General features: G+C 47.4%; 4 protein-coding genes across 5 annotated transcripts; 2 read left to right on the top strand and 2 right to left on the bottom strand.

Moving 5' to 3' along the window:
* Nucleotides 1-2,526: 2,526 nt before the first annotated feature.
* LOC108657427 (putative U3 small nucleolar RNA-associated protein 11) lies at nucleotides 2,527-3,586 on the bottom strand. The gene is made up of 2 exons (XM_018110031.3): nucleotides 2,933-3,586; nucleotides 2,527-2,853 (listed from the first exon to the last, which is right to left on the bottom strand). The coding sequence occupies exons 1-2, from the start codon at nucleotides 3,413-3,415 to the stop codon at nucleotides 2,647-2,649; spliced, it is 690 nt and encodes a 229-aa protein (XP_017965520.1). The 5' UTR covers nucleotides 3,416-3,586; the 3' UTR covers nucleotides 2,527-2,646.
* A 254-nt stretch (nucleotides 3,587-3,840) lies between these two features.
* Nucleotides 3,841-7,440, top strand: l(1)G0020 (RNA cytidine acetyltransferase l(1)G0020). Of its 2 annotated transcripts, none has more exons than XM_089263474.1 (5): nucleotides 3,841-4,206; nucleotides 4,269-4,716; nucleotides 4,788-6,060; nucleotides 6,120-7,118; nucleotides 7,244-7,440. In XM_089263474.1, the coding sequence occupies exons 1-4, from the start codon at nucleotides 4,004-4,006 to the stop codon at nucleotides 7,115-7,117; spliced, it is 2,922 nt and encodes a 973-aa protein (XP_089119600.1). In that variant the 5' UTR covers nucleotides 3,841-4,003; the 3' UTR covers nucleotide 7,118; nucleotides 7,244-7,440. The 2 variants fall into 2 exon arrangements, with proteins under 2 accessions (XP_089119600.1, XP_017965517.1); XM_018110028.3 differs by having other exon boundaries at nucleotides 3,842-4,206; nucleotides 6,120-7,113.
* On the bottom strand, nucleotides 7,360-9,225 carry LOC108657424 (ribosome biogenesis factor Nop53). Its single transcript, XM_018110029.2, has 5 exons — nucleotides 8,985-9,225; nucleotides 8,742-8,915; nucleotides 8,358-8,684; nucleotides 7,894-8,292; nucleotides 7,360-7,835 (listed from the first exon to the last, which is right to left on the bottom strand). The coding sequence occupies exons 1-5, from the start codon at nucleotides 9,110-9,112 to the stop codon at nucleotides 7,436-7,438; spliced, it is 1,428 nt and encodes a 475-aa protein (XP_017965518.1). The 5' UTR covers nucleotides 9,113-9,225; the 3' UTR covers nucleotides 7,360-7,435.
* A 768-nt stretch (nucleotides 9,226-9,993) lies between these two features.
* LOC108657425 (uncharacterized) lies at nucleotides 9,994-11,776 on the top strand. Its single transcript, XM_018110030.3, has 2 exons — nucleotides 9,994-10,755; nucleotides 10,807-11,776. Exons 1-2 carry the CDS (start codon nucleotides 10,301-10,303, stop codon nucleotides 11,612-11,614), a joined length of 1,263 nt encoding a protein of 420 aa, XP_017965519.1. The 5' UTR covers nucleotides 9,994-10,300; the 3' UTR covers nucleotides 11,615-11,776.
* The last annotated feature ends 569 nt before the right edge of the window (nucleotides 11,777-12,345 follow it).

The raw sequence follows: 12,345 nt of genomic DNA, 5'->3' as shown, positions 1-12,345 counted from the left end.
GAGATAAAAATATAAGAGATGTGTAGAGAGGAATATAGAAATGAATATAGAGACTGGCATGTAGACAGGAATATAGTCAGAATTGCAGGCATGAATATACAACAGGAATATAGATACATGTATCATATGAAGAATATAAGAAGAATATACGGAAATCAAAAGAAAGTCTCAATATAACATATTTTAATAGTAAACTAATGTGGTAAGAATTGTATGTAATGACATTTAAGAATTAAATGCTTGGAATTACGTATTTGAAATAGATTGTGTGTGGGTGGCTGGATACTGGATGCTGCCTGAACCGGAGACTCGCCTTAGGTCTCAATTTATTAGATTTCCCATTTTATACTATTCAAGACATTTAACCCTAGAAAGGCCAATCATATGAGAACTTCAATTGTAAAACGTGATGAATAAACCAATTGTATTTACGATTGTCATTATTGATATTATATATCATTATTCATTTTACTCTTACCTAAAATCTTGCTCTTACTCTCCACGAGTTCACCTTTCTCCCCCTTCCCCCCACCTTCTTTATGCGTATGTGTATATGTTGGAATCATCTCTGTGTGAGAAACTGTCGTGGACCTTGTCAGAGCCGTCCGTCCGTCCGGACGGGCGGCGGGTGGCTGACGGAGCTGTCGCATTTCATTTAAAAATTCTCATGTCAAAAGCACACGATTAACGCGTGTCGTGGGCGGCGAAGCGGCGAATTAAGATATTTACGCTAACAAAACCATCGATTCAGGGGCAGAGCCAGAGCCAGAAGCGGAGGCGGAGGCGGAGGCTGAGGCTGAGGCTGAGGCTGAGCTGTGCGTCTGCAGTTGACGCCGTGGTGCCCGCCTCGCTGTCGCATTGGCACACCGTTGCGCTGTCGCGCTGTCCGGCTGTCCCTTTAGCCGGCGGCACATCAAGATAACGGACAACGGATAACGGAACGTCAGAGTGTCGCTCGAGCAACCCAATTCCTGTTGCCGTAACCTGGCCTTTGACATCTCGCAGCAATTGTCAAAGTTGCGCTTATCGCAACAGCCCAGCAGCCCAGCAGCCGGATGGACAGATCGTAGCAGCCAGGAGATGGGAACGGGGTGAGGGCAGAGGGCGACACCAGCGTCTGTTGGCACGTGCGGCCACGTGTCGAACGGTTTTACACGTGCCACAGCGCCGACGCCGCTGTCCGATATGCCGTGTCACGGATGCGAATGCCAATGCGGATGCGGATGTGGGCGTGGCGTGAAGTCCACCTCCGCCAGCGACGGACAAGTGGCAAAGGTGGAAAATCCATTTGCAAGCTAATTGCACGCTGACTAACAAATTTTGCAAATGCACAAAAAGTGTGTGAGGGAGATAGAGAGAGAGCACCTCCATCCCTCTCTCGCTCACTGTCTCTCCCTCTGTGGCCATAAAAACATATGACAACATTTTGATGAGACGCACTCGCTGCAGCAAACGATGCAGCAAATGGTCCGCCGTGTTGACACTTGCCCAGAGCCCCGGACGGAGTCGGGGTTGATCCGGGTCGGGATTGCGGGCCGCCTAATCGGACTTGTCATGCGGTCATCAAAACAAGCGTCGCAGTCGCCGTGGAGGGTTCGCCCCATCCAATTGTCAAAATCAAAATGCAAAAACAACAGCAACAAAAATGCAAACCAAAAAAAAAAAATCTTTTTTTCTTTTTGATTTTTTTTTTTTTTTTTGTGTTTAACTAGCTTCAATTGGTTTTGTAATTCGAAACTGGGCGCGACAGGGTGGTTTAGGTGGGCTGAGCTGGTTTGACTGGGTTGTTCCCGTTTCCGTTGCTATTCCTCAGCCCCTCCCCCTTCTACCTTCCCCTTCCATTAGTTTCCCTCTGTTCTGTGATTAGGAACGCGCGCCTCCTGCCCATCGAATGCTGTTCGCATGTCAGCAACAGACGAATATAGGCGAGATCAAGGCCTTGGCGCTAATAATACCGTTATAACTAAAGAAACTCAGATATCCCAAGTTTAGAAGTCTTACGCAGAGCAGAAATACCAAAAAATTAAAATAAAATATTAATTTACTACTTTCATTTTGCTCCAAAAATTCCAAAAACAGCTAAATATACTAAGTAAAATATAAAAACTAATAAGTCTTTTACGCCTCGATAACAGAGCATAAATATCAACAAGAACTCAAATAACTTCATTTCAAATACAATCCACATTAGGTTAGCAGCACCCTCTATTGACATAAAGAAGAGGCTGCTAATTTGAATATCGTAAAACAAGTTGGTGTCATTGCTAATGTTAAAAGTTAACAGTGCGCCAAGGGCTTTCTTAAACTTGGCGGTTTGTGTGTTCGCCAAAGCTCATAGTTAACAGCACATTAGCAGCCCTGTTAAGCAATGCTATTTGTGTCTTGGCTAAAGTTATGTTAGCAGTGGCTTAAAAACCGTATAGTGCTCAATAATAGCAAACAGTTTGTTTCTCTGTAAATGTGCAGCAGTTGCACATACAGCTTTTTAGTCAAATTTGAACCAAAAATAAAGTGCAGCTTCAAAAATATGCGTATATTCTATAATATAAACAAAATATTAATTCTTTTCACACAATTTCTTACACAATACATTGTTGTTTATTAATAAAAAAATGAAATTTGTATATGTATATGAACTAACGTAATCTACTTCTTGCGCTCATATGGAAATTTATATACGGGCGCACTCTCCTTAGTGCCACGCTTCTCTTTCTTGGGCTTGAGAAGGCGTGGCTGCTTGAGCGCGCGTTTCATCAGCAGCTTCTCCTGAACAATGGTTAGCTCGCGTACTCGCTGCTCTCGTTTCTTTAGCTCACTCAGCAGTTGCTGTTTGTGGGTTCTGGTGCCCGTCTCCTGGAGGAGTTGCAAGATGTATGTATGTATTGCATATTACATATATTATATATGCATGGATTATTACAAAACTACTCACTGCATTTTCGCTTGCCTCCAGACGTTCGCCCAGCGTAGCGGGTGACGCTTTCTTCCGGACACCATCCTCATTGAAGATGTATCGTTTGTTTTGGCCAGTTTTACTGTCCACATCCACAATCGCCGCACGCAGGCGCTCAAGCTTGCGTCGTTCCATGGTGAGCTTCATAACGATGTACTTGAGGTCTTGGGTCTGCATGAGCGCCAGCTGCTCAGGCGTGTGCTCATCCTTGGCCTCCTTCTCGTGATGCACGTCGTCATCAAGCTTCGAGTTTATCATGTGATGGTAGAACTCATCGGGATTCTTGTTCATAGCCCGCTTGTGGAGCAGCTTCAGAGTCTTTTCCTTATGGTGGGCATCGTTTGAACGTTTCTTGTAGTCCTTCTTCTTCTCAAGCAGGCCGAGATGCTTGCGCGCCTCCGGCTGGTGGCGCTCGCGATGGACCTTCTGATTGCTCTTCGATGCCTTCTTCCATGACGACATTATGAATGTATTGCAGAAATGCAAGCAAACAATTGTTTATTAAAAAAAACGTGCAGCCCGCAACAGATACTCAAAATTGCGTTTACATAAATTGTAGAGCATAAATGCGTTTTGGTTATCTATCTAACAGCTGTTTTGCGCGCAAAGAGCCATTTACATCTGTATATATGTTGTTTACTGTCGGTTTACATCTGCCAGCTGTTATTGAGAGTAGTCGACTATCCCGACATTAATTTTATCTGTATTGTCTATCGACAGTTTGCAGCGACACCTGTTGCCTGTGTTACACGATCAACAAATAAATAAATATTTTCAACTGTTCAGTTGCTGCTAACTGTAATTGTTGGCAAACGCTTTGCTAGCGGCAGCTATAATATAATAACTTGCACATCCTTTTCTTGTGATAATTGTATCGATAAATTAATTAACAGCTTATGTTATTGGTGGAGTCATCTGTTAAGTAGAGGAGCTGGATCGTTCGCGCTTAACAGTACAGTGAATTGCACGTGTATTTAAACTGTTCGATTTGAGTGATTTGAATAATTCAGCTGTAGTCTAAATCATACCGGCACATTCAATTCAAGCGAAATGGTGAAGAAGAAAATAGATAATCGCATTCGTGTTATGATCGAGAATGGCGTCAAGCTGGGCCACCGTACCATGTTTGTCATCATTGGCGACAAGGCCCGCGACCAAGTCCCCATTCTGTACGACATTCTCATCAAATCCACCGTAAAAGCACGCCCAACTGTGCTGTGGTGCTACAAGAACAAAGACGAAGCCATTTCCAAGTAAGTAATGGTTCACTTCTTATTCAATATCCATTGTTCATGCCTTCCATGCTACGTTTCAGTCACGGCAAGAAGCGTGCCAAGAAAATCGCTCATGGTAAAGTGGACGTGAATGAGGTGGATCTGTTCGATGCCTTCCGCGTGGCAACCACAATACACGGTCGCTACTACTCCGAAACACACGCCATACTGGGACGAACCTATGGAGTTTGCGTGCTTCAGGATTTTGAGGCACTCACGCCCAATTTGCTGGCGCGTACCGTGGAGACTGTCGAAGGTGGCGGCCTGATCATATTGCTGCTAAAGACAATGCAGTCACTCAAGCAGCTGTACACTATGAGCATGGATGTGCACAAACGCTTCCGCACCGAGGCCCACCAGACAGTCACCTGCCGCTTCAACGAGCGCCTCATCCTGTCCCTGGCCGACTGCAAACGTTGCCTGGTGGTCAACGATGATCTAACCGTGCTGCCACTCAGCTCCAAGACAATAAATGTGCAGCCGGTGAATGTAAGACCTGGATTTTTAAGATTATCTAAACAAGAACAATAATTGGCATCTCATATATTTCGTTTATTTAGCCAGCAGACGTTGCGAAATCAGAGAATGACACCAACTTGAAAGAGCTGCAACAGAGCCTGTTGAATGTGCAACCAGCCAGCGCCCTGGTCAGTCTCTGCAAGACCTACGACCAAGCCCATGCTGTTGCCCAGTTCATTGACGCGCTAGTGGACAAGCAGCTGAAGCCTCCAATGTCACTGACCGCCGCTCGTGGACGCGGCAAATCCGCTGCTATGGGTCTGGCAATAGCTGCAGCAATTTCGTTTGGCTATGTGAATGTGTATGTCACCTCGCCTCATCCGGAGAACTTGATAACGCTCTTTGAGTTCGTGCTCAAGGGATTCGATGCGCTGGAGTATCAGGAGCATGCGGACTACACCATAATACGCAGTACCAATGCGGACTTCAAAAAGGCCATCATACGCATCAACATAACGCGCAACAGCCGCCAGACCATACAGTATATAGCGCCCAGCGATACGCACCTGCTGAATGCCGCCGATCTGCTGCTGATTGATGAGGCCGCGGCCATTCCCTTGCCGCTGGTCAAGAAGATGATGGGCCCCTACCTGATATTCATGGCCAGCACCATCAATGGCTACGAGGGCACGGGCCGCTCGCTGAGCCTGAAGCTCATCGCTCAAATACAGAAGGACAACAATGCGCGGCCGCCCCTGACGCTCAACGAGTCGATCCGCTACAAGTGCGACGATGACATCGAGCGGTGGCTCATCAATCTGCTCTGCCTGGACACGAGCAACGTGCCAGTCGTCAGCTCGGGCTGTCCGCTACCAGTGCTCTGCGAGCTCTACTACATCAATCGGGATGCTCTGTTCTCGTACCACAAAGCCGCGGAGACTTTCCTCAATCGGTTGATGTCCATCTACGTGTCATCCCACTACAAGAATACGCCCAACGATCTACAGATGATGAGCGATGCGCCCGCTCATCATTTGTTCTGCATGCTTGCTCCGGTGCAACGCATGGATCAGTTGCCAGAGATTCTAGTGGTCATCCAGGTGGCCCTCGAGGGACAAATCTCGTCACAGAGCATTAGCGATTCGTTGGGTCGCGGCAAGAAGGCTGCCGGTGATTTGATACCCTGGAACGTGGCCGAGCAGTACGGAGATCGTGATTTTCCCAAGCTATCCGGCGTACGCATCGTCCGTGTTGCGACACATCCCAACTATCAGCGCATGGGCTACGGCAAGAGGGCAATCGCCCTATTGAAGGACTACTACGAAGGCTGCTTCACGAATGTGGATGACAAGCCCGAGAAGAATAATGACAAAGGTAAGTCGAGATTAACTATATTGCCAGATCTAAAGCTAATGCTCTGTTTCGCTTTCTAGCTGGCATTGAAGAGGTGGAGGAGGAGGAACTGAGCCTGCTCAAAGAGCAGATTCGTCCACGCAAACGTATTCCAACGCTACTCGAACGCCTGCACGAGCGCATGCCGGAGCGCATTGACTATATAGGCACCTCATATGGCCTGACCGCAGAGCTGCTTAAGTTCTGGAAGAACGTCGGCTTTGTGCCCGTTTACCTCAGCCAGAAGGCCAACGAGCTGACCGGTGAGCACAGCTGCATCATGCTGCACACACTGAAGCGAGCACCCAGCAGCTGGCTGCCACTGTACTTCCACGACTTTCGTCGGCGAGTGCTCAAGCTCATGGCCAAGACGTTCCGCGAGTTCGAAACCAAACTGTGCCTGGCGCTGCTCAAGAACAAGTCAGTGGATGACTCCAACACAACGATTGCTAAGCTAGACAAGCCCACTCTGGACGTCTACTTTCTGCCGCACGATCTGCAGCGCTTGGAGAGCTATGCGCGTCAGCAGTCTGAGTTCCGCCTGATCATCGATCTGCTGTCCGACATCGCCCAGCTTTATTTCCAGGGTCGCATCGAGGGACTCCAGCTGGATCTGGTGCAACAGAGCGTGCTGTTGGGCCTGGGCGTGCAAGGCAAGTCGGTGGATCAGATAGCGGCCGAGGTCAACATGCCGGGCAACCAGTTGCTGGCCAAGTTCTTCGACGCCATGAAGAAGTGCAATCAGTGCTTCCGCACGGTGCTCGAGGAGCATATCGAGGGCGGCATGCTGCAGGAGTCGGAGCTGCCGCGTGGTGAAGAGCTGCAGCCGCTCTCGCTATCCATTGACCAAGAGCTGGAAAAGACAGCGCAAAAACTGTCCAAGCAGCAGCGCAAGGAACTGAAGCGGCTGAAGGCCGAGGCGACGTTCAACGAATACCAAATCAAGGGCAGCGAGGACGACTGGTCCAAGGCGCTGGAGAGCAATGGCAAGGACGCGACTATTGGCGCCGGTAGCGGTCTAATTTCGGTGAAGAGGTAAGGTAGCTATCAAATAGAAAGAGATAGCAAGATCACGCGCTGCTCTTGCTCTCCCTTTCTCGCTTTGTATTGTGCGTGTGATAAAAAAAGTAAAATAAATGCAATTTCATTTCGATATCTTCCACAGCGGCATCAAGCGCCTTGACGCGACTGTAGAACCTCCTGATGCAAACTTGGGACCACCACAGACGAAAAAGAGCAAAAAGAATCCCAAGTTGAAAAAGGGTGTGGGCAAGTCGCTCATTTAGTGGGCACAGTTGGGGTAGATCTATATTTATAAGGTTTCTTCAATAAAAAAATAATGGAGAGTTGACGTTAACTAAATCTTGATGGTGTCACTATTGGCCTTGGCCGCGGCGGCCGCCGCCTTGCGGCGATCGCGCAGATCCTGGAAGCTAACGCCGGGTTCCTTGTGGGAGCTGCGTGGGAAACGCTTCACCTTGGAGCGCTTGCGTGTGACGGCCACCGTTGTGGGCAGCATGTTGCGCTTCTGCAGCAGCTTGAAGCGGTCGGTGAGCAGATTGCTCTCGGTCTTCACGTTGCGCAGATTGCCAGCCAGATCCTCGGGCATATTCACATCCAGGTCGGGCTCCTCGAACTTGTGCCGGCCCAAGCGTTTCGTCTCAAACTTTTTTCGCTCCGCTGCCGCTTTGCGGCGTTTCTTGATCTCTTTCAGCTCTTCGGCCTCTTCTTGCACCTCAGCGCGAATGGATTTGATTCTGGAAATAAATTCAATTTTAGCTATGTGGTTACTTTTCTCTGGTCGGTGATCCTTACCTAATTAGATCTGCGGTCTGTTTCTTGAGGGCCTTCTTGGCCTCATGCAGGCGCTGCAGCTCCTTTTGCTTAAGCTCCTTGTTGCGGGCCGCCTTGCTCTTCTTCTTGTTCTCGACGGGCGCATTGACTGTAGAATAGTTGTTGTCGGTCGACTTCGGATCAGCCTCATCCTCTGACTCCGGCTCGCCGTCCTCCTTGATGCCCTCGCTCATCTCATTGAGACGCCGCTTGTCGCGCTCCTCGGGCGTCACCTTGTTGAACATGGCGGTGGTGACGCGCTTGAGATGCTGCTCCTTCTTGATAATGGACTCCTCACGCTCAACAACTTCCGCCAGCAGCTCCTGGTGCGCCTTTAGTGAGGGATTGTAGCTCATGCCTGGATGCGGCGCCTCAAACTTTCTGTTGGCGATAAATAAAGCAATTATCATCATGAAGATTTGGTTTGTTACTTCTTTTCAACTCACTTGGCCTTCGTTGTCTTGTGGTGCAGGCTGGCATGCGTTTTGACCACCTTGCGGCCGATGTTGCCAGCAACGTGCAAGGCTAGATCGCGACTGATCCAGCCCTTCTCATCCTTAAGGCCAGGTATTTTGTCCCTAAAGTCCTCCTCCTGCCAAATATCCTTGTCGACTTTAGGCACCTTTTTGCCACTTTCTCGCACAGCCAGTTCCTTATCCAGTTTCTCGTAGTAGAGCCCGCGATCAGAATTCGCCTGTCGATGTCTGGGCTTGGTTGGATTACACACCTCTAGCTCTATGTTGCGCCCGCTCTTTTTCTGCCTCACATGGTTTCTACGGCATGGAATCATTTATAGTTGCTGTTTGTTTGTGCTAGGGCAGCTCACTTACCGCTTTACAATCGGATCCTGCACCTTGGATGTGTTTTCCAGTGCCTGATGCGACCGCATGGGCTTTAGCGCATTTAATTTCCGTTTCTGCTTGATTGTCAGCTGGCTGGGCGCAGTCTTCAGTGGCGAAGCATCCACCACGAATAGATCCTCATTCTGTTTGTCTGTGAAGGTGCTGCAATCGGGCGAGTCGGCGTTAACATAAACTCGTGGTTCGAATTGTTTACCGTTTGCTTTGGCTTACCCGATGCGCTCTTCTTGGCGCTGGTCCTCTAAAAACTGTTCGACATCCTGTATGTCTGTCTTGCGCCAAGCGGCTTTATTCTTCTTTGAAATACGCTTCCTTTTGGTAGCAGGTTCCTGCGCAGCCATGGCGCCAACAGTTCCAAATAATTTGTGCCGCAACGAAAACAATACTTCAATGCCAACACGTGCAAGCCGCTGGGCGATGCACAGCACTAGATGTGAACTGAACGTGTGCCGAGTGTTTACCAACACTAGCACTTGCAGCGAAAGTTATTAAACAGCTGTTTAGTGGGCCACACACGTTTCGATTACAAGCGACTACAGCTGCGAGTGCTATAAATCACAAAGCAAATATCGGTGTTAAAGGACTATGTCAATATATTGCACACCTGTGCATACATGTAACATATAATTATTCAAAAAAGCTAGAATGAGCTAAACTAATAAATGAAAATTCCTCAATATAACTTTTTGGATGTTATTAATTATTTTATTTTATAATCTGTCAATTTATGTTGTGAACTAATTGAAATTCTAACTCTACTTATGGATTGGAAGTATAATTAAAGATCATGAAGTCATTTGATAAGATAATGCAATGCAATGCAAATAATTATACATATAAAATAATAGATATGTATGTATGTATATACACACATATGTATATATACAAGGCCAAGGTAGAAATAGTTAGACCGGCAACACTGCTGCCACAGCTGATTGCTGGATGACCCACGCACACAGCAATGGACAGTCAGCTGCATGCAATAGAAGCATAGCAAGAGAATGCACTAATGCACACACACAACACAATTGAGTGATAGCCATTTAGCAATCAGTGCAGGTACACATACACACAACCGCTTTGTACAGTTACGTTTGCCTATCTCCGCCGCTTGGACGTGTTGATTATTTTGCTTCAAAACAAAAATTTGGCGGAAAATTTGAAGTACAGCATTCTAGTGCCCGCAACCAACTCAGATATACATACATACATATGTACATGTTTGTACATATGTATGTAACTTGACTGAAGAGTCTCATATTAAGCTCACCACGTCGGATCTTTCGCTTGGATGTAAATCGATCTTGTCGCCGACACAAATAATTTTTGTAAACTTGCACTCGCACACACACATACATATATACATACATATCTGCACTAGCTGACGTGTACCTCTCGCAGCAGTCGTTTACTTCATTTAGACGCGCCTGTTGATTACGCATTATCGAATTCCCGTGTTTACACAATAGTTTTATAAATCGCCATCAGTTTTCAAGAGCCGGCACAGTAGAAGCCCAGCAGTCGACACAATGAGCGCGCCAACGTTTGCCGACATCTCTGCCAAGTTCACTGAAGCCACATTGGACGAGATCATTCAGAATGCCGGTGGCACCAAGCACACCTCGTACAAGTTCGGCGCAGGAGGTAAGAAGGGGGACTCTTATCTGAGTCGAGTGTTCCGGCTGTGTGTCTATGGCGTCAAGGAGCCTGAGGGCGAGCAGCTGGAGGTGAATGTTATTGTCAAGGGCATGCCGGACAACATGCATAGGCGTCGCCTGTTCCGATCCACGGACTTCTTCCGCAACGAGATACATTTCTACACGAAGGTCATTCCCGCCGTGGAGGCTTTCCAGGCTTCGAGGCAGCCCAAGCCCAAGAAGCCTTTCGTCGAATACCCCAAGTGCTATGCATCCTTATGTGATGGCGTCAACGATTTCATTGCTCTCGAGGATGTGGGCTTCCGTGGCTATCGCTCGCCCGATCGGTAGGTTAACGATTCCGTCTTGCTTCCATCGTCTAAATCATCTTCTTTCAGCCAGAGCTATATCGCGCTGGAGGACGCGCTACTCACCATGCGCACCCTGGGCCGTTTTCATGGTGTGGCATTGGCCTTCAAGGCGCTGGATGCGGACAACTTTGAGAAGGCCGCCAGTGCTCTGGAGGAGACCTACTATGGCGAGCACACGCGTGAGTGGTACACGGGCTTCCTGCAGCTTGCCGAAAACGTTGCTCTCGACGCAGTTACCAAGACCTTGCCCAACACCAAGTACGAGACCTTGGCCACCAATTTCCTGCAGCCGCAGCTGTTCGATGATATGATTAATCTGGTGTCCACTCGCTCCAAGTTGAGTGTCTTCGGCCACGGCGACTGCTGGACGCCCAACTTTCTCACACGCTACGGCCAGGACGGCGCTCCACAGGAAATCATCATCATTGACTTCCAGCTGGCCCGCTGCGCCTCCCTGGCGCTAGACATCAGCTTCTTTATGTACTCCTGCACCAGCCAGCAGCTGCGCGAAGAGCACTACGATGAACTCTTGCGCGCCTACTTGGAGAGTGCGCAGGCGCTCATTACGGATCTGGGCGGCGATGCGGAAGCGGTCATCTCCTGGGAATCGTTGCAGGAGGAGCTGAAACAGTTTGGTCGCTTTGGCGTTGGCATGGGCATCGAATCACTGCCGATGTCGCTCATCGAGGACGACGAAGTGGCCGATCTGGAGGCCATAGTCGAGAACGCCGTACTCACCGACGTCTGGAACATAAAGCCCTTCGAGCAACCCGCCAAGCGGCAGCGCATCGCCGAGATTTTCAAGCATGCCGTTGACCAGGGCTACATTAAGTAAGCCAACTAGGCATTCACCCAAATGCACGTCACATCGTATATTTAAGACAATCCTTCTATGCATTATATAGACATGTGTAAATGTGTACCTGTATACCCTGTATCTGTATTTCGGCTAGCGGGTAATAGACTCGACTGCTGCGCATTATTATTCTTTAATAAATATGATCAAATACGGCAACTAGCTAAACTAAAGCTCAAGTACTAAAAATAATGTAAAATCATTAAGCTACAAAATTGCATGATAAAATAAATATATATTTTTTGAATAGAAATTATAGAAATATTTATTTAATGAGCAGAGATTTGTTAAAGAAATTTTAGTACAAAAAATAAGTGGTTCATGAAATGACTAAACCATGTTCCCGAACCAGAAAGAGCATAGCTAGAAATTGTAAATAGGCCATGATTGAATGCATAACGTACTTTAAATACTTTAAATAAATTTTAGGTTAATGACTTCGTGAAATTGATAATAAATAGTATGTTACAAGTTCCACTTACTATCATGTGCATCTCCTATGTGGGAACACATCTAAAATCTGTTCCCAGCTCCAGAAATTTCCATGTTGCCCAAAAATAGGCAGCAAATGATGCAAGTCAATGTCGATTGCACTGGATATTCAAAAGAAAAAATCAAATTTTAAATATTTCATTTTCATCATATAAATATTTATTGTTTACACTAAAGAGGTTCACGAGAAATTCTGAGCAAATTGTATAGACTAGCAA

Source organism: Drosophila navojoa, chromosome X (genome assembly GCF_054131105.1).
Source record: "Drosophila navojoa isolate 15081-1374.11 chromosome X, UAZ_NAV_1.0, whole genome shotgun sequence".
Taxonomy (NCBI): Eukaryota; Metazoa; Arthropoda; class Insecta; order Diptera; family Drosophilidae; genus Drosophila; species Drosophila navojoa.
This window is presented reverse-complemented; position numbering and strand designations above follow the sequence as displayed.